At 37.1% G+C, this 19,644-nt stretch overlaps 1 protein-coding gene across 1 annotated transcript in view; it reads right to left on the reverse strand.

Annotated features, from left to right (window-relative positions):
• HCN1 (hyperpolarization activated cyclic nucleotide gated potassium channel 1) overlaps positions 1–19,644 on the reverse strand; it is a 200,048-nt gene that overhangs the window by 40,996 nt on the left and 139,408 nt on the right. Inside the window, exon 5 of the mRNA XM_086770318.1 lies at positions 1,416–1,562. Coding sequence (XP_086626444.1) covers positions 1,416–1,562 — 147 coding nt within the window. The remainder of the gene's footprint in view (positions 1–1,415; positions 1,563–19,644) is intronic.

Here is a 19,644-nt window from a genome sequence, read left to right on the forward strand (position 1 = left end):
AGGAAATTAAATGGTCCCAGGCACTGGAATTCAGGCATCTGTATTGTGAAATTGTTAGGACAATCATGGTTTGGCCTGATTTTGACTTGAACCATCTAGCAATGACCAAGCAACTTTGGGCACCGTTCACCATGCCTAGTTGGCAGTTTGTGAGGAGGGAGGCCACTGTTGGACTTTCACAACACAGACATAGCAAAACTGTGCCAGCTGCCCTCGCTGCCCAGGAATGGGCACGGCATTGTTTCTTGTAACTATTTTAAATACGGAACTTGATTGATTTTGGCAATGGATTGTATGACATGTTTTCCCTTCACAACAAAGAGCGGATTCAATGGTACAGACAATCCATCACAGACCTGTGCTCTTCTTATGCCACAAAACTTGTTAAATAAAAACCCCAATCTTCACTGATCTCTCCAAATGTACAGATGTCATCCTGTGCTCTGTTGGGTGTATGTATACACAGACACATATTCAGCACCACTTCTCCCAGGGCAGAGGATACTGAACAGCATTACTTGGTATCCCTGGAAATCACACAGGTTTTATCACGTATCAGACTGCTCCTCCTTTATTCTCCCCTTTTCTTGTTTCTTTCTCTTCTTCCTGTTTGTGCTTTCTTCTCTCTGAATTTTTCAACTTCATTCTTCTCCTCTGTGTTTTCCTTCTCTTTTCAGTAGAGAATATCAGCCAACTGATGACACAAACAGCCTTCAGCAGGTCAGGCATAAGTACCACCCAACAGAAGACAGTCAGATTTATATTCCCATTAAGCAGCTACCTCTGTTACAGCAAGACGAATGCTGCCTTCCTCCCACACAAACACCTTACTGAAGAAAATTCCAACTGCTTCAACACACAACATAACATTTACAGAAACCCTAAAACTGGAATAGAGACTACAGTTTTAACACAATCGACCCTTTAATGGCTTGCATATCATATTCCAGCTTCCTCACCTTAACTAAAGACCATCTTAACCAAGGATGCTACTTCACAGAATGAAACACAGTAGCTCTCCCTTCACTGGTGGCTCAGCGGTTTCATAGATGCCTCGTTAGCAAGTAGGGAGAACAGAAAAAACCTTTCACGCAGGACCGTTCTAGTCCAGCCCCTCTCTATTTTAAAGAATGGCAGAAAACCATGAGTGTCCCTCAACAATTAAGGACAGGATTTTACTCTTTGACAGTCTTGTGTGGCAGTGACTCTGACAGACTGGTTTAGAATGGAGTGTAAATCTGTTTATTTCTTTGTGTCAATCTACTATAAAATCCATTCTCCTGGTCATTCATTGACTAGGTCAACTGAGATTAAATGTTACAGAATAGAATCAGAAAAAGCATTTCAATACAGAAACAGCAAAGACATGAAAGTTTTCCATACCATGAAGAACTACTCAAATACTTTAATCTTACCTCCCTGAGGGGATCATTGAGCTCATTCAAAATGTTTTCTTCATCAAAGATCTTGCCTTGGTAGCGGTGCTCATAGTAGTCATGGATCTTCTGGCGCATTTCAGCAGGTAACTTGTGGAATGACATGTACTGTTCCACTTGTTTGTACTGTTGAGACAATAAAAGGAAGAATCAGAAGAAAACCCCCAATTTTACTATATATATGCACCTAAAAGTGAAAATTCATTCATGTATCCACTTAAGCTTTATGTATTTTATAAATATAGCATTTCATTCACGTGTCAGAGAACCCTCACACAAATATTAGTTAATTTAGTATTACTCACGTGACAGTACAACTATAAATTACAGAATCTGCCTTTAATGGCAATACTAATATCCATATTAATTTACAAGTATTAGAAGCCAAACCTTCACACTTGTCATGTGGTCCCTAAATTCCCAGCTGTACAGGAGTTGTGAAAGTACACCAACACCATTTTTTGCTCATTCCATGCAGCAGACAGGGAAACTGTACACAGTATGCATCTACATCTCTAGTGCTGCATTCAGTGAGAGTTTAGGGTGTGAAATTTCAGAAACTGGCTATGCTGTATTGATATGCAACATATTAATGTTGTGTATGCTTATACAGTGACTGAAGAACAAAGTTAAAATCTGTGGAGATAATGAAGTAGAAAGAATTCTTCAGGAGGAATGAAGAGAAGAGAGAAGTGAACCGAAAAAATAGGCATGGCATCAGGAAACTGAAAGTGGGGGAACAGAGAGATGCCAGGACCCAGGAAACTCAGAGGACCTCACTTCATTTACCTTGCGCACTTGTTTTCCCTGTTTCTACTAGTCCTTGGTCCTGTCTTCTGCTTTGTTTGCTTCCCTTCTTCAGAAGTCTTTTTGGATAGCATAATTTTCAGAAAAAAAAAGTCCCAAACTAACATACTCAGAGTTGTACTTTACTAAACTGCATGATACATCTGAGACTCACAAAGTGGAGAAATTGCCTAAACAGCAATGGACAAGTACTGCCTGACTAAGACTTCTGCTCCTCAGATCCCCTATGCTTGCCTCAGTTGAAGAGGACAAGGCACTGAGACACAGAAGGATAAAAGCCCTTCCAGGCTTACAGGTGAGTTAAAACTTGGCAGAAACTTGGTTTACTTATGTAAAGAGTCTCCCTTTAATTTTTTCCTTCATTTTTTTTTTCATGCTTATTAGACAATTTTAACTATTTTCAATGAAAAAGCCAATGAAGTTCTAATTAGTATCAGCATCTCTGTAGAGCAATTAAATGAATTTATAATGTACGTGCACTCCTTATGACCTGCAGCACATATCCTTTAACTTGTATAATTGAATGCTGCTCCATCCTCTGGAATTGAAATTAGTTTTTGCTTTGCAAAGTGGCAAAAGATTAGATGAGGCCACATGTAAAACATGCATTTCACAAATAAGAGGGAAGTTATTTTGCATGGGACTATTTAACAGTGTATGATGAATATGTAAGCCTGATTTAACCTCTGTAGAGCTGTCTTGCAGCTCTGAAGCAAGAATTCTTCACCCCCATGCTTTACAAGTGAGATTTAAATTTGCATGCTCATCACTGTTTTCTGTTCTGATAGGGAGAAATTTATCCATGCACTGTGGGTCTGAATCAGAGTTCTGGGTCAGCAGAAGACAGACATGCTACAGCACAAATAAAGTATTGCTTCTAAAATTACCCTACTAATCAGTTACAGCTAATCTAGGCATGGATTTACTTAGAGGGAAGGGACATGAGATTGCCACTGCTCTATATACTTCACCAAGGTGGTCACACGCTCCCAGCTGCTGCACAGTGCTCCAGCTTTTCTGCAGCAAAGCCAAGGAGATGCTGAACTGCCCAATGTCCCCTTCATGTTTGCGTCCAGCCTTCCATTGCTGTGGCCTGATGTGGATACGCAACATGTGTCACAGCACACACGGACAGGGAAAGGACTTCACCCTGTTCCCTAGCACAGGGGCTGCACCCCTCTACCCAACCTTATTTGCATAAAAATGTGCTTGAGCAATGCTAATAAAGAGCAATCCTTGCTAACAAAAAATACACATTCATTGACATGTATAATGCAAGAGAAGTGCGAAGGACTTTTATGCCAGAATGACCTTGAAGAAGAGAACATTCATGCTAAAAGCAATTTGCTTTGCCAGCAACTTACACTGCTCCCTTTCATTTGTGCTGTTATTTGAATAGGTGCTTTCTCCCACACAAGCAAATTCTTTTTCTCTACCAGCTTTTATGCTTACACATAGAAATTTTAGGGAAACAGAAATAATAAAACTAGTAGGAATGAAGTGCTTGTCACCGGTGTGTCTCAAAATGTTTCCAAATTAATAAAACACAGAATAATAGTGAAACTGCATATTAGCAACATTTTATTTTAAAAATCTGCAAGGAGGAATTTAAAGTTTCTCACAATTCCCACAAATATTTAACCATCTAAAATACTATCAAGGTCTCCTTCCACGTCAAAATATCTGGGCCTGCGAGTGTACACTATACTATCGCTGTCTTCCTGTAATAAATATTTTCCTCAGCTTTCTCAGTGTGATTTTGACTCATATGCTGTGTAATTCATGCTACTACTACTCCCTGTCCAACATTCTGTCAGAGCATTCATGTGAAGTGTTCCCTCAAAACTTCTAACTTACTATTTTCTTCAGCAACTGATATTTTTCACTAACTCAGATGAAGTAATGATTGCTTGTTTATTTCTCAGAAAAGCAAGTTCATTTTTTCAGCATGATAAATCCTATTGGCCATATCAAGTGTTTCCCACATTAGCTGTCGCTGTGGTATGTCACATGCCAGTTGCAAAAAAGTGTGCTAAAATGAAGATACAAAGATAGCCAAAATAATATGGTCTTGTTTATTTTGTGTAATAAACCACTAATCTGTCTGGTTAAGTTTGAAGACTGTTTTCTCTGTGGGTACCATAGATATCAACAACGGTTAGAAATGGAGACATTTTTCACTTTTAAATAATTATACTGAATTTGTTGATTTTTTTTTTTTTACTCATTAAAGAAATGCAAATAACTGAACTGAACTATTTTCTGGGAAAAAAAAATTACATGTCAAAAAGGTTTAAAAATTCTCATTAGCACCGTGAATCCTTTGAATAAATATGAAAATTCAACAGCTTCTTTCCCTGATTTTTCTATGTATGATTATACTTATGAAGTTGACAAAATTGTCTATGAAGTTAAATTTTGTCAAAACTTTGTATTTTAATCATATTTGAAAGAGCTGTAACTGATCCTGAGTCATCCATCAGACCTGACACTTGAACATGCATCATCTTCGTACGTGAGTGGAATAATTTCTCTCTAATAACTCTTCTCATCACATTGTATCGTGTATCTTTTCCCTTCTAGATTAAAAATTTTGGATTGCTTGAGGTTTTATTTGTTTGGGATTTTTCCTTGTTTGTTTCAGTTTACTCAGAAAAGAGATGTCTTAATTTCACGTTCACAAAAGCCCCTCTGGTGCTTTTCTTACATCTGTGTGAAAGAGCTTCCAGAGTTATAGCAAGATCCCTCAAACTGACTTTAATTAATTTCTTTTTTTTTTTTTATTTTTAGCTTTTCTTATGCCATGGGAGAAGCACCAGGCTACACTGAAAATATAAATGACTGCGTTAAAACTCCCTTTTATAATTTCAAATTGCCTTTCTGCCTTTGCTTATTCATGACACCAAGGACCATCTGATTTTCCAGGGAGGACTATTTAGCAAGAGACATGTGCATATCTAAAGGAACATCAGAGGCCTCTAAAGGCAAACTAACTCCAATTCCAGGGTTCTGGGGAGAAAAACAAGAGGCATCCAGGCAATTCAGCAGAGCCTGTGCTGGATGAAGACATGGCAAGACAAAGGAAAGCTAAGATAAACTTTTACAAATGAGAAGATTGTTGTTTTCTGTAATGTTACCACACCCAAGTATGAGTTTATTTCCATAAAACCCTAAATGTGGTCCAGCTAACCTCAATATGTTTTATGGTAACCAGAGGCTTTCAGAGGTCTTTAAAAAAACTTCTTAACATATAATGATGTAATTGACTGCTATTAAATGAAAAGATTGTAATCTTTTTTTCTTTCCCTAGATGAGCTGGCTTATACTCTGAAATATGGAGATCACAACGCTTCTGATCATACTTGATGCAATTTAAAATGCTTTTATTATCCACACAAATACCTAGTTTTGTATCCCACTGTGCTTCTGTACTATATACACTTTTTTTTTGGCATGTTCAAAGAATATATTCTTTTTGCACTTTCATTTTCCTCTTTCTCAAATTAATTACATGCTGTCTTACACTTTGATAAAAGTAAACAGTATTTTTGAATGTTGATGCAGTTTCTCATACCTGTTACAACTACGTATTCCCAGTCTTTTCAATATCTCACTGAATGGAAGAAATACTGTGTTGCTGACCACTCCACATCTACCTCTTTTTTAAGATGAATATTGAATTGTTTGTCCTAAAATAAGTATGGTTATTAATGTGACCTATATATTGCACTGCCATAATTTCAATAATTTCTATCCTAGTATTTTATATACATCAGTGAAATCAAAATGCCTATAAATGCTACACAAACAAACATATAAAATTGCTGAAATACTCAAGAACTATGTGGATTTCAAAGTAAAGTAATATATCACAAATTTTCACTGACAACGATCATCCAATAATAACTGTTTCTTGTTGTTTCAGCCATAACCTTATTCACGGGCTCCTTTTGTGTAACAAAATTCTGCTGCTATGTTCCTTCAGCATAAAGTTGAGTATTATGACATTGATCACATTAGGTCCTTAGTAGAGTTGGTTAGGAAATTATAGCTATTGTTAAAAAAATAGATATGGAAAAAAGGCAAGGGAGAAGACTGAGGTCTTTTTCATAATGATTTGCAACTGAAGCAGGGAAAATATATTAAAATTAAGACAGTATTCCAATACAGGCAATATCGCAATTAAACCTGTTAAATATAAACCTGAATGTTGATCTCTCACAAGACAGTTTAGTACATAAGTTGAGCCTACCAGGTCCTTTCCTCATAATATTTCATAACTAGCAAGTTGTCCTTTTTAACTGAAAAAAATTCTGAGAGTCCTAATAATCTTTACAGCTCAACATTCAGTCCTTGATAGAATAAACCATATAAATTTATGAAATATATGAATAGTATCAATTAAAAAACATGAAACTAAGGACATTTGCATACTGTACTTGGACTTAGACCTGGTCACAGCCAAACTACTTGAATACCTTTCAGGAACTCAAGTGCCCATGTCAGATTTTTCCAAAATGGCAACACTCAACAGCTTCAATAACTGACTGGTTTTTCAAAGGACCTAGGTCCCTGTACCTTCATTTGAAAATTCAGCTTGAATAATATGCCTTTTACACTTCGTACGACTTTGTCCTTGGCAATAGAGCCTGACTTCTGGGAAAGTTCCCCAAAAAGATCTATTGGCATCTGTAAAAATGTTCAGGTTCTCTTTCCTTTCATCACAAATGTAATCTTAACCCTTAAATTACATTAACGTAATATTTTAATTGTATTTTTAATGTACTGTATAAGATGTTAATATAGAATGAATAGCATATAGACAGGCTAGGAAAAAAGAGGATATAGCACTTTACTTTATAGGGGGTTTATATCCAGTCAAAGCCACAGCCTTCTGAAGACAAACCTTTAAATGTGACTTGTAAAAAAAAAAAAAATCCTGTATACTAATTACAAATGTAAAAAGAAAGACCACTGTAAAATCCTTCTGCTGAATTAAGCAAGTTCTGTCCCTCAATTTAGATGCAATAAATTAATCAATATTCTTAAAATGGTTTGAAAATGCTTGCATGCCATGTATAAAAGAGGAACCTAAGCAGCATTATAATATGAAGGAGATTTAAGGAGCAGCAAGGTGAGAGGAGGCAATTTGATCAAGATGAAGCCTTTCTAAGCAATGAACATCAAGGAACGAACAATCACAATTCTGCATTGTTTCTAAACTACATTAGGAAAAATAGGTCCCTTGAGTTATTGAATTTATTCCCCTGCTACTGCAAAACCTCACCTCATGTAACTCCTTATAGACAAATCAAGTCATCTCAAAAAAAGTTAGAATTTGTCTCTCCGCCTATCCTTTCAGAATATTGTTTCAAGAAGCTCCCTGGTCTTTATATTGTTTTGAATCTTATTCTAAATTTCAGTCTAAATGTACACAGATACGTTTTAAATCAACTCATGCTTAGTACAAAATTATTCAGCAGCTCAAAAGCTCTTGTCCCTTGCGATTTATCTCTGTAGTGTTTGTAGATGGGAATCACGTCTCTTCCCAGCCTCGTCCAGGCAGTCTATTCTACTTTTTGTTCAGAAGACAGCATACTAGACTTCTTCTTTTCCATCCATTCTAGTTTGAGTTCCTCTTTCTCCAACTGCAATTACTAGAACTATACATAATATTTTAGAGGAAGTGTCAACAATAGTTCATATTATTATTTCTTTCCCATCTAGTGGGAAAAAACAAGACACATTAAAGTGGTTGTTTGCAGTCATTCTATGAGCAGTTTCATCACCCAGATTCCTCATTTTCTCCTTACTACTTGCAATTGCTGTGCTCCTCATCTTCCAGTTTACAGCAACAGCTTATACTAGTACCTGGGTGTAAAAGACTGTCGAATATTTGTCTCAACATTGTCGAAATATCAAACCACCACCTGAACAATGGCTTCCCGTTATCTTGCAAGGCAACTCCTGTTGTCCTGCGAACCTGAATGCAGAGCTGACTCTGAGAAATTTAGCCCTACACTCTCCACCCCTCCCCCCCACTCCCCTCCCGCCGGCATGTGCCCAGAGGCGATAATAGGCATGCATATCTCCCAGTGATGGGCATGCGGATCTCCCGGTGATGGGCATGCATATCACCGCCAGGTGAGGGGTATGGCTAGGAAAACCAGCTCTTGGAATACAATGAGTACACGAACATAAAACGGGAATACACATCGACGGAACCAGCATTGAAATGACCAACTCCAGACGGATCGTTCCCCCATGGAGTGTACTGGACTGTCGGGACGCCGCAGCTCCGTGGTGGTAGCTATTGCAATTGAAACTGTATTCTTTTCTCTCTTTCCTTTCTTGCTCTCCTTTCTCTTGCATCTGTGAACTTGTTGTTGGGTTAATAAAGTTACCTGGCATTTGACTCCATTTTGAGTCTTCATTCTGTTCCCAAGAATACGAACAAAACCACGCTCCACTGTGTGAGAGGTTGGTCTAGCTGCCCCTCGCCACCCAGACTCTTCTGAGGTGGGCTGGAATGCAAAGGGGCCTTCCTCTCATCTGAAATCGGAATGTGACACTGAGTCCTTGAACTTTGCATTTCTGAATTTCATTCTATTCCTACTACTTTGTCTCCCAAAACTCAACTCATTCTTTTTATAAAGTATCTTGATCTGTCTCCAATATTAGCATCTGAAGCTTTATACCATCCTAAACTTCACACCATCACCGAACTCATCAGCACACTCCTGAAAGTATTATGCAAGCCTAGTGACAATATCATGATTTCAGGTATTTTTCTTCTAGACTTGCTCCAGGTTGGTATCTGGAAAACTCTCAATCGGCCCACAACTAAACTGGGGGAAGGACTGACAGTAGTACATGTGAAAGCAAAGAAAATTGCTGTCTTACACCAGCTTTGCTTGTGAGAGCAGGATGAGGTCTACATACCCAAAAGCATATCAGTTTTCTGTAGATGACACATTCTGGTCTACATAGCAGGTGTCACATAGGAGAGATCCCAGAAACTTCTTATACATCCTAATACCAAAATAATTTTCATCTTTGTGAATTTTTACCTACTACTACTTTCAAAAAATCAAGCAAATCAAAAGGTAGCAAACTCGACTGTCACCAAAATAGGAATTTGAACAGAAATTTTTAGAATCATAAAGTTAAGACTGCTCTCTTTCTGTGCTAAACAGTCATGAAAAATGTGAACTGACAACAAAAACTGGAAATTTATTAGGGCTATACCTTAGTTCAGCTTTCTAAAAGTCAAGTGTCTAATTTAAACCAGTTATTTTGATTCCCTCTCTCATAACCAGAGAGAGATACGAAGGGGCAATTAATCTCATTCATGTCTTGTATAGATGGAATAAACTCACCTTTGTCATCCTTATCTCTCTCCCAGTTGACCCTGATGGAGGTCTGCATGACTAGCACTGACCAATTAGATAAACAACAACTGTAACCATGTATTTTAAAACAATAATTTATTTAAAGGTTCTAAACCATGAAACTTTCTATTGTAACACACATATATAGCATCTTATCCAACAGGAGAATTCTAAAGGATTACTTTCAAGTTCAATCATTTGCCCTTATAACAGTACTTCTAAAATTTTATACTTAAAGGAAGAGATTTAATAAATTTAGTTATCAAAAGAAGAAAGTGAATGCTACAGGCAGGCACTGATGAACCTTTAGCTATCAAATGCCAGGTAAGGATTTTATATTTCTATTTCAAATTCCTTATGGAAAAAAGCAGATAGGTGCTCTACATTAGAAAGGCAAGAAATGAGTTCCTCTCTGAATCAAAGTGAAGGAAAGCTTGTTAGTATGCCATCACTGAATAACAACTGACAAAATGCACTGAACTACAGAACTGTCTGACATATAAAGGATTTGATTTTAATAAAGCAATATAATTCTAAAATTTCTTCCGTCTTAACTTTTTAGTAGTGACTAGACTCATGATTCAGGTGACTGTCAGTTACCTTACCTGGCAGAGTACATGGCATTTCAAAAACCAGCTCATCTTAATAGGCTTTCAAGTGTTGAATAAAAAGGCACAGTCCAAATATTTTCATGTTATTCAAATAGTTGTTTCTTGGTAGAGTGTTTCTACAAACACGTAATTTACAATGTTGTGAAACAATTTTCCTGTGAAAGTTCACTGGGTTTACATCTCAGGAGTTCAAATGTAATTCCTGCATTGTCCACAAAATATAAGCAGGCATCATTGATGGAAAAATCCTTTTTCTCTATGTTATTGTGATGTAAGGCCTGAAACAAACTGAAGGAATAGAGGTTTGCCTCTCCTCTTGTCCTTCACTTTCCCAGGCACAAGATTTTGTTTCCTACCTACAGATTTTATTTTTTTTTTTTTCCCGGTGAAGAAAAGGGTAAAAACTTTCTGAAATTGTTCAGGGGTGAGGCAGGGAGAGGGAATTGTTTCAAAGCATATAAACACTTAATGTTGTTTCAGTTTGACATTAATTTGCTTTTCCCTGGAGTTCTAGGCCCCTAAATTCTCTGCAAGATGTGCCAGACAGAAAATATTTCAGAAGAAGAGGAGGAGTTCAACAGGGCTCCTGAGATACAGAACAGGAGGGAGATAACTGGGAGATATCTGGAGATAACGAGAGCTGTATGGACGCAGAACTGAATGATGATCACACATTTGCAAAGAATCGCAGCTGGGGAAAGGTTTTACCGTATTAACCTCCTGAGAGGTTTTATTGCTGCTTTTTCAAAATTATTCAAATGCATAAGTGGACTTGGAAAGCATATAATCAGGGAATTACACAAACTATTAAATATGCAGGAAACTTCAATTTCTAGTTAAAAATTAAACATAAAAATAACATTCTGGTTTACAATTCACAGAAATACCTGTAGTGTCTACTATGCTTAAATTTGGTATTAAACTCATGTTGACTTATCCCTCAAATTACATTGATTAAAGAATTTTTAAAATGCAAACTGAAGTTTCATCTGACAAAAAATTCATGGCCATTTAATTTTTAGGCAATATATCTATATTTCATTTGTAAATTTTTCATTCTGCAGCAGAAGGACAACTGCAAATACAATGAATGAGTACTGAAAGAATATGAAGGGAACAGTTTTTCTCCTTAAGAAAAAAGGAGTAACTTCACTTGTTAAAAACATTTCAGCAAATTATAGATTTTAAGATTAAAGCGATAAGATTTGCGAAATTCTGTACAAAGACCATATAATGAAAATACTTAACTTCCATTTAAATATAGTACTTTGAATTAAAACACTGTGTATTTTAAAACAGCCATTTTGCTAGAACACTTTATAATCTGTTTCAATTAAATTCCATATATTCTATTATGTGATGCCATTAAAATGGCATGTAAAAATTAAATGTTGTCCTGCTTTCAAAAAAACAATATGTAATTTCATATGGCACATTTCCCCCTTCTTATGATATCTATCTCCCTCTTACAGGAAATACTAAATTAATTCTATTTTTTCACTCAGCGATTTGAGAAATTACATAATATATTGTTTACAAGCTTTTAAAATGACCTCTTAACCCAGTATTCAATAGTTCCAACTCACTAGCTGAGCTGCGTGGTTGTATGTCTAAATATCACATGATATTGCTTCTGTTTGCTGAATGAATAATCTAATCTGTATAAATAAAAATAATGTCTGGAAAAAATCCCTGAGGCTTGATTCTTCCAGGAGGAATTTGATTAACATGAGGCAATAATAGACAGCAGGCTACACTTCTTTTCCTTTTGCAAGAACTTCCAGTCTAACTTCGTAAGCGGGTTCTATGTTAATAATAAAAGACATTAAGTTACAGATTAATGGGAAAGCAATGAGAAGAATTGTATAGCTTATATTTATTAATGACTATTTAACAGATTTTCGATTCAATTTTCTCCTGTCACATTTATTTCTCTTATTTCTCTTCTTTAACTCCTTAACATGTCACCAGCTGCAAGCATTACTCCTGACACACAGTGGTGTAAATGAGGTGACACAAGTTTTCCTGCTCACAAAAGATGGGGAAGACATATTTTAGGCCCAGTCATTGTTTGACTGTGGAGTCTAGGCAGAGCACGTAGATAGTGCAGGGTACTGTTACATGCACCTTTTCCATTTCAGGATGCAAACAGTGCAATGCAAGGAACCCGACAGTTGGGTGATAAAAGGCCTCCAAAGTTTTTCTCCTCTCTGCAGTCATTGTCAGTCATACAATCCATTCACCAACTGTTTGTGTGCCTCAATTCACAGTTACAGAACCAAACAGTAATATACTGGGTCTGCTGCTCTGTACTAGCTGTGCTGATGACTCTTTCCTGCAGCTTCAGCTACTGGCAGCTAGAGTCGAGATGAGAACATGGTCACCAATCATATCTCTTCTACAGTGAGGGAATTCTACCTCGCTAACAAGTATTCCTCATTACTGCAAGGCCCTCATGTTATCCAAACATAGCACAGGTCTAAGCTTTTATCTACGGTACTTGGTTGAGGACCTGAACGGTTTTTAGATCACTGGAAGACAAAAAGGAGAGAAAGGTCAAAACCACATTCCCAAACTATAAAGAATTCTGGATAAATATTCCTCAAGTGTTTAAGCTCAACCTCTATTTAGTCTTACCCAACATTTAAAAGTATTATCTTCAGTAGCTGCTACTATGTATTTGCTATTTACAATACTCATTCTTTTCCATATGACAACAGGTTTTCATCCATAGGAGTGGACTTATTGATTCTGTTCTAATATTAAAAATAATCTCTTTAGGTTCCTGCTTCATAATCACTAGAGGGCAGACAGTTTCCATACACTTGGCCAAAGGGGATTCTTGTCCTCCACTGCAAATTCAACCAGGAACAAGAAACATTGCTGTACCCCTTGCAACGCTTACCGTACATCTGGTGTTTGTACAGTTCACCCTTTAAAAATCCTTTTCATTCTAGTTTTGACTGAGATTATTAGGAAAAAAAAAAAAAGAAAGGTTTTGCATGTTTAAATATCTCCATGTTTCACATGGAGGCAAGACTCAAATCCCTGTCCCTCTCTTGTATGTCCTCCCCCAACCACTCTGGAAAAAGGAACAACTTCCATTTCACAAACACCTCTCATTTATGCATAGTCCCTTGCCCTCCAAAGTCAGGTTATTTCATGAGCCAGCTAAACTTCTGATCTGACTGTCGAGGCACCAAAGGACGACATCTCACAGAACATTTGGTCAAACCTGAAATTATCACTAACCCCTGAATTTAGGACTAACCTTAACATTTACTTATAGGATGATTATCCATTATGATAACCGTACATACTAAAAATTAGTAAGCACAGATGGTTCTCAAATGACCACAGATCTCCCTGTGTTCAGAAAAGACACCAAGCAGTGAACCTGCCAATCAACCATTTGGTTTTCTTATTTCAGTAGCGGCAAAGTAATAACTTTCCTGTCCATTCCACATCAAAGAATGGCTGAATTCACTACAAATCCAGAGGTATTTCTACAAAGTGCATTCTTCATTGCTACACTGCTTAGCATACAGATATTTTCACAGAAAAAAAAAAACCCAAACTAACAGTTTGTAATCAACATAGATCAAAAGTAAAAGTAAATTTCCTGCTGAATGGTGTGATAGGTTCACTTTTGCAGTTCTTTATCATGAGATGGAACTGAAGTGATTTGTTTAGCCTAAAAGCTATCATCTGTTTACTATGTATTTTTCACTAATTACCCCCAAAAGACTACTGTTGCTTGCAAGAATACTTTAAGCTGTCATTTTACTTACACGCGGTAATTAAACATTTCCTTTCAATTGCCTCAAAATACACAATCTCTTATTGTTCTTTTCAATCATTGTAATTGAGAAATTAATTAAGTTATAGAGAATTTTCTGAATAGGATTTGATTTCCAGTCTGTTTTTTATCTTGTGCAAATTTTCTTTTTATTGTTTTAAAAAGGGGAGGGGAGGGAGGGAGCATGAAAACCAGGCTCAGTTCCTGTTTTCACAGAGGCAATGACAGAACTCTGATTTAATGAAACAACTATCAAAGCCCAAAGGCATAAAAAGAAAAGCATCTCTTCTCCATGCTACTATAGGTGAAAGTGTATCGAGCCTAAGGCAGGATGATTTTTTTTTTAGTGAGAAAAATACTGTACAGATGACAGCTTATTTAAAAATATCAGATGTTCTGTAATGGTCTCCTTAAAGCTGCCATTTTCTAACTGAAATTTAATACCTATCCAGTCATCTTGTACAATTTTCCTTATCTTTGGAATGCTTTGGATTCCATTTTTTCTTTTGAATTTGCCTGTGCCACTAAAAGAGAGCAGACATTAAAAAAATGTGCCTGAAGTGGAAGGAGAGCAGGCAAAAGGAGTTATTCCCCACATGCACTCTGGGAGGAAAGGGGGGTGAGGGAAATCAACTCGTCTCTGCTCCGTCACTCCTTCAGTACAGTTCTGGGCACAAGCAGCAGTTTGTGCAGCTCAAGGACCTGTGATGGGGATGCACTGAACACACACTGCAGCTACCGTTGATGCTGACTCTGCAGAGTGACAAGTGTCAATTGCCTACTTTCAATTGAATTATATTTTTTTAGAGATGCAAGTTGGGATGGCCTATCACAAGCAGTGGTTTCCTGTGGCCTGGGCTTCACCTCACCCCACTGATCCTGCAATACAGAAGTACTGCGTAATGCTAAATTCAGCATGTGCTACAATGCCTTTAGCTAAATGGGCATGCTTAATTGTTAGCATCTTGCCCACAGGAAATCCAGTTATTTCAAGAAGCAATTTGAAGTAGTAATTTAGAAAAGGAACACAGAAAAAGGTATAATTAGGTTGAAATTATGTAACTTCATATCTATTGTTTAATAGTTGTAATGAAAATAAGAAAAAAAAGTTTTATTAGCACTGTAATTGCTACATCTGCTTGGTGTTGTGCCAACAGCTATACTACTAGCAGCACAGCACACGCAAGACAGAAACACTGGCACGATACAGCTGCTGATCCTGGAAATTCTGGCTCTGATAAAATCTAATTATGGCTTTCCAGTTCTTTTTGTATTAATTAGTGGAAAATACCAATTCATCAAAAAGAACTTGCTTTTTAAATGGATCCATTTCAAAGACAAATGCATGGCAACAAGTTTATCATGCATAGAAAGGTCTGTCCAAAGCTAAAGGGAGAGACAAAGAGATTCTTCTAAAGATGGTCCAGTTGCTCAGTTACAGGTTGTATTGCTTTTCTTGAACTCTGATCAGAGATCTGAAACCGGTATTCCCTCATTTCACAGCAGTGTCCTAATGATGAGGAAATGGTTCTTCTAGGCTGGCACCTCTCAGTGTATTTTCTGTACGTATAAGCAAATATCAAGGTAGAGAGAGAGAGAAATTTCTCTTGTTTTTCATAGGGATAGAAATAGCAATGTAGATTATCACATTTCACCTTGTTTTTCCAATAAAGTATAATCATTTACACAGAATCAAGGTGGTGGGAAACCCTTACAGAGACTCATCCCATGCAGATGCTACTCGTGGGGAAGAAGAGTCCGCACAGGGTGACTGGCCGCAATTAATCCACCTCAACACAAGAATTTCACATGTAAACACCTGAGTTAGGGTCAGACAGCTGCAGTGCTAAGATATTTTTTAAGAACTGCAGGAACTTAGAGGTGACCAGAAAACGTCTGCTCTGAGCAGGTAACCTCATTAATACTATCATTACTTCATGATATATTGTTTAACGTATACAGTCTGAAACCTTCTTGCATAATTTTTTTTGAGCATACAGCTGGCTAGTGGACAACACAAAGAGCCCTTACACTTACAAAGGAGACTTGGCAATTATAATTGGTTTTTTAGGTAACCTAAAATTGTTTGTCAGATTGTTCAAGTCTCCAGCTTCACCTGAATCACCAACGTTAACACACAATATCACACAACAGTCATTATTCTGAGCCTTTTGCACCAACTGCTACTGTCCAACAAACTGCTCCTCTTCTTCATGTCCCCAGCCACTGTGTTTCTTTCATCCTTACAAAATATCTGTACTTGTCTTATTTTCTCTTTCTCCTTACCTTATCTTTATCTAGTCTCGAAGTATAAACACTTCAGAGACATCCTTAGGGAAATGAATTTATGGTACCTGGGGGCTTCTCTGCTAAATGGCAGCCACAGCAGTACAGCAACACTCCAAGCAACCATTCGTACTCCCTTGAAAAGCATCATTATAAATCTGATGGTTCGAGAGGAATGCCAGTAAGCAGCACGCATTCTCTTGTATTCCAGAATTATGGAGCTTATTCACTAGGTACCAAAAAAAAACTTACTTAGTTTTAATAAGACTTAAGGGTAATTCTTTAATTAAAATAAAAATGAGATACAAGAGAGCTAGAGGGCCTATCAGGGATAGAAAACCCAATGGAGCACATTCTGCAAAGAACATATTTTAAGGCAATTTATAGCTTTCTTCAAACAAATAGACTAACAATCCTTGTGATATTTCTGGTTGTGAAGAAATAGTTCAATGCATCAACCATTCAATCATTCAAATGCATCAAATCTTACATAAAGACTAAGTCTCATTTTTTATTCTCCAAAAAGACAGGCAAAAAGTTCTTAGTAATAATGTATTACTTCCCACACCTCTATGGAGATTTAACTCTCAAACAAATGATGATACTGTATTTCTGTGCAGAAACACTCAGGGTAAGTTTTTCATTCAAGATAGCTGGGTTCCCTGGTTTAGCTGTTAAAGATGAATAATAGAACTTCTGTCAAATAATACCTTTATTTTCTTTTTTCCCCTTCTTCCATAGCAGAAGGAGAAATACAAAGAGCTTTGGAGAAGTGAGCAAAATATCTATAAGAGGCTACAAAAAAAAAAAAAAAAAAGTGAAAGTAGTGAAAGGCTAGAAAAGAGTTTTTAAAAACTTCTACAAACTATTTAAATTAAAAAGACCTAAGGATTACTTACATTTTCTTTGACTTAACAGAAATTAAATTTACAAAATACATGCCTATTTCTTCCCATCTTAAGTATTTTTAGGAATACTCTGCTCAGCATCTGCAATTTTAGCAAAATTCACCTTCATTTTAGAGTAGCATAAAGAAGCCTTTGTTTCCATGGCAAGAAAAGCAATTTGTACTATAGTACCACTGGCTGTGAGTACAGCTCTTTTTCCACATGCGCAATTGGTAATCTAAGTCCACTTCTATTCTGAGCTAGTACTCTGAACACCATTACCAGCACTGAAAATGGCATTCCATTGAAAGGCTGCAGTGCAGGACCCCTGCTGAAGCCAACCTGGCACCGCACAGCCCTGCAAAGCAGGGCTCTTCCAGATGGGAAAGGCAAAGTGTTTGGTTTTGTTTAAAATTATTTCTGTTTTGTTTTGTTTTGACAAGGGCTTGTTTTTCAAGCATGCAACAGATAAGTAAAAGATCACCAGGCCCCTTTTCAATCTTCAAGAGACATGTGGTCTAGACTACAAGTTTTGTGTGATGGCCATGAAATTGTGGGAAATCTTCCCAAAAGAACAGTAGTGCATCACCTATAGAGAAAGCAACACACAGGCTACGTAATGCAGGTAACAAGCTGCTGAGACAAGAAAAGGCTTTCCATTTGTATTTTCCTTCCCAACTGAACGTGAAAACAGAGCTGGAAGAATTTTCAATGTCTTCACAACAAATCAATATATTTTAGAGCTGCATAGACAGTGAAATACTATTTCGAGTAGTCATGATCAAATATAGCACATGGGCTCTAGGACGCTAATTCCTGAGAACTGCAGAAACAGAATACTGCTCCAGCTAAATCTTCAGTGTAATGTAAGAACCTTGCTAGTAATAGTAATAACTGTCTGGTTAATTAATTATTTTAATGGCTAAAGCAGCAGCCACACCAAGTATAAGCTGCTTCTGTTTTTCATATCTGATACAGAAATTTTCTCAAATCGATCGCCAGGACAGAAGCCCTCTCTGCCACCGAGGGAAAGTATGTTAGCAGTTGCATATAATGTAAATTATAAAGTTAAACACCGTTTTGAGCAATTTTGTGCCTTTAGCCCTACTGTAATGTAGAAACCGAGGCCACTTCACTGAGGAATCATCTTCAGTTACTGCAGACAGAGGTAGCTCATTTTTTCAGCCTGACATAGGATTGTTGCCTACTCTGTTCTTAACTGTACTGCAAATTTAAATGTCACATGCAATGGGGCATACACCTAATATTAATGGATATGCCACACTATAATGCTTTCATTACTCACTTTTTTCTTCTTTTTCCTGCTTTGCCACATTATTCTGCATCCTCCCCCTGGAAGCTCTCACTTCATCAGTGTAAGTGGCACAGCATCCTTCAGAAAATGAAAACTTTCTTTTCATGGTAAGACTGGTGGAAGGTTTAGATGATAGTCCTATCTTCTCTAAATCCCACAAAGCAGACAGTTTCTATGGAGGATTTTGAGGGAAAAAAAAAAGGACAAACATCTCTGCTAGATGCAGAGACTGCCTTGGGCACAGATGTAGGGACTGGGAGGCAGACTGATAAACTGAGAACTATGAAAGAAAATAAAGCTGAAGTAAAAACAAAGAAGAGTTAAGGTTTATGTCTGCCCCAAATAAAAGGTTTATATCTGCCCTAAATAATTTCTGGGTTTGGCACTGTTTGGCATGGTTACACTGTTCTTTGCTATCTTCCCCAAACCATGAACTCTTACAGAGCAAGAGCCAGTTTCTCAAATATTTTGGAACCAGAAATTTAAACCATGATCTTTCAGCAATAAGGAATAATATTTTCAGCTACTGTGTTACACATACTAACGGTTTTATTAGTCCATTGTTTTTCTGTCAGAGTAACTCACTAATTTGTAAAGTTTTGCTTTAAAATCAATGGCCCAATATAGTCTCTTAGAGTTTTTAACCTCATTTTCCCTTTTTATAGTAGTTTATTTACTTCCTTCCAATTTTTTTTTCTAGAAAAACTGTCTGAGCACTAAATACTTTTGTCTGCCTTACAGGTGCATCTGATGGAGCAAGGAGTATCAGCTGCTGTCCTGTCTCTGGACATGCAACCCAAAACCTTGCAACCGGCTGACTCGGTGATGTGAGCTTGTGTCCAGGTAATTATTATCATTGATCGTTCCCACTTTGGGTCTCTTCTGTTTGCACTGTTCACTTACAGAAGCTGCTGATTCCAAAAATAAGCAGAGGAAATGCAGGTAGAAGTAAAAGGCTTGCCTCTATCACTTTGCCCAAAAGTCAGAGGGCACACCAAACAATTTGTATTTCTTCCAGATAAGGTCATGTACTGCCCAATGGGAGACTCTTCTCAGTAGATTAATTCAAGGGCCACCAACAAATCCTCCATTAAAAGTATCTATGTCTATCA

The sequence above is a fragment of the Chlamydotis macqueenii genome, chromosome Z (genome assembly GCF_036417535.1).
Source record: "Chlamydotis macqueenii isolate bChlMac1 chromosome Z, bChlMac1.mat, whole genome shotgun sequence".
Classification (NCBI taxonomy): domain Eukaryota; kingdom Metazoa; phylum Chordata; class Aves; order Otidiformes; family Otididae; genus Chlamydotis; species Chlamydotis macqueenii.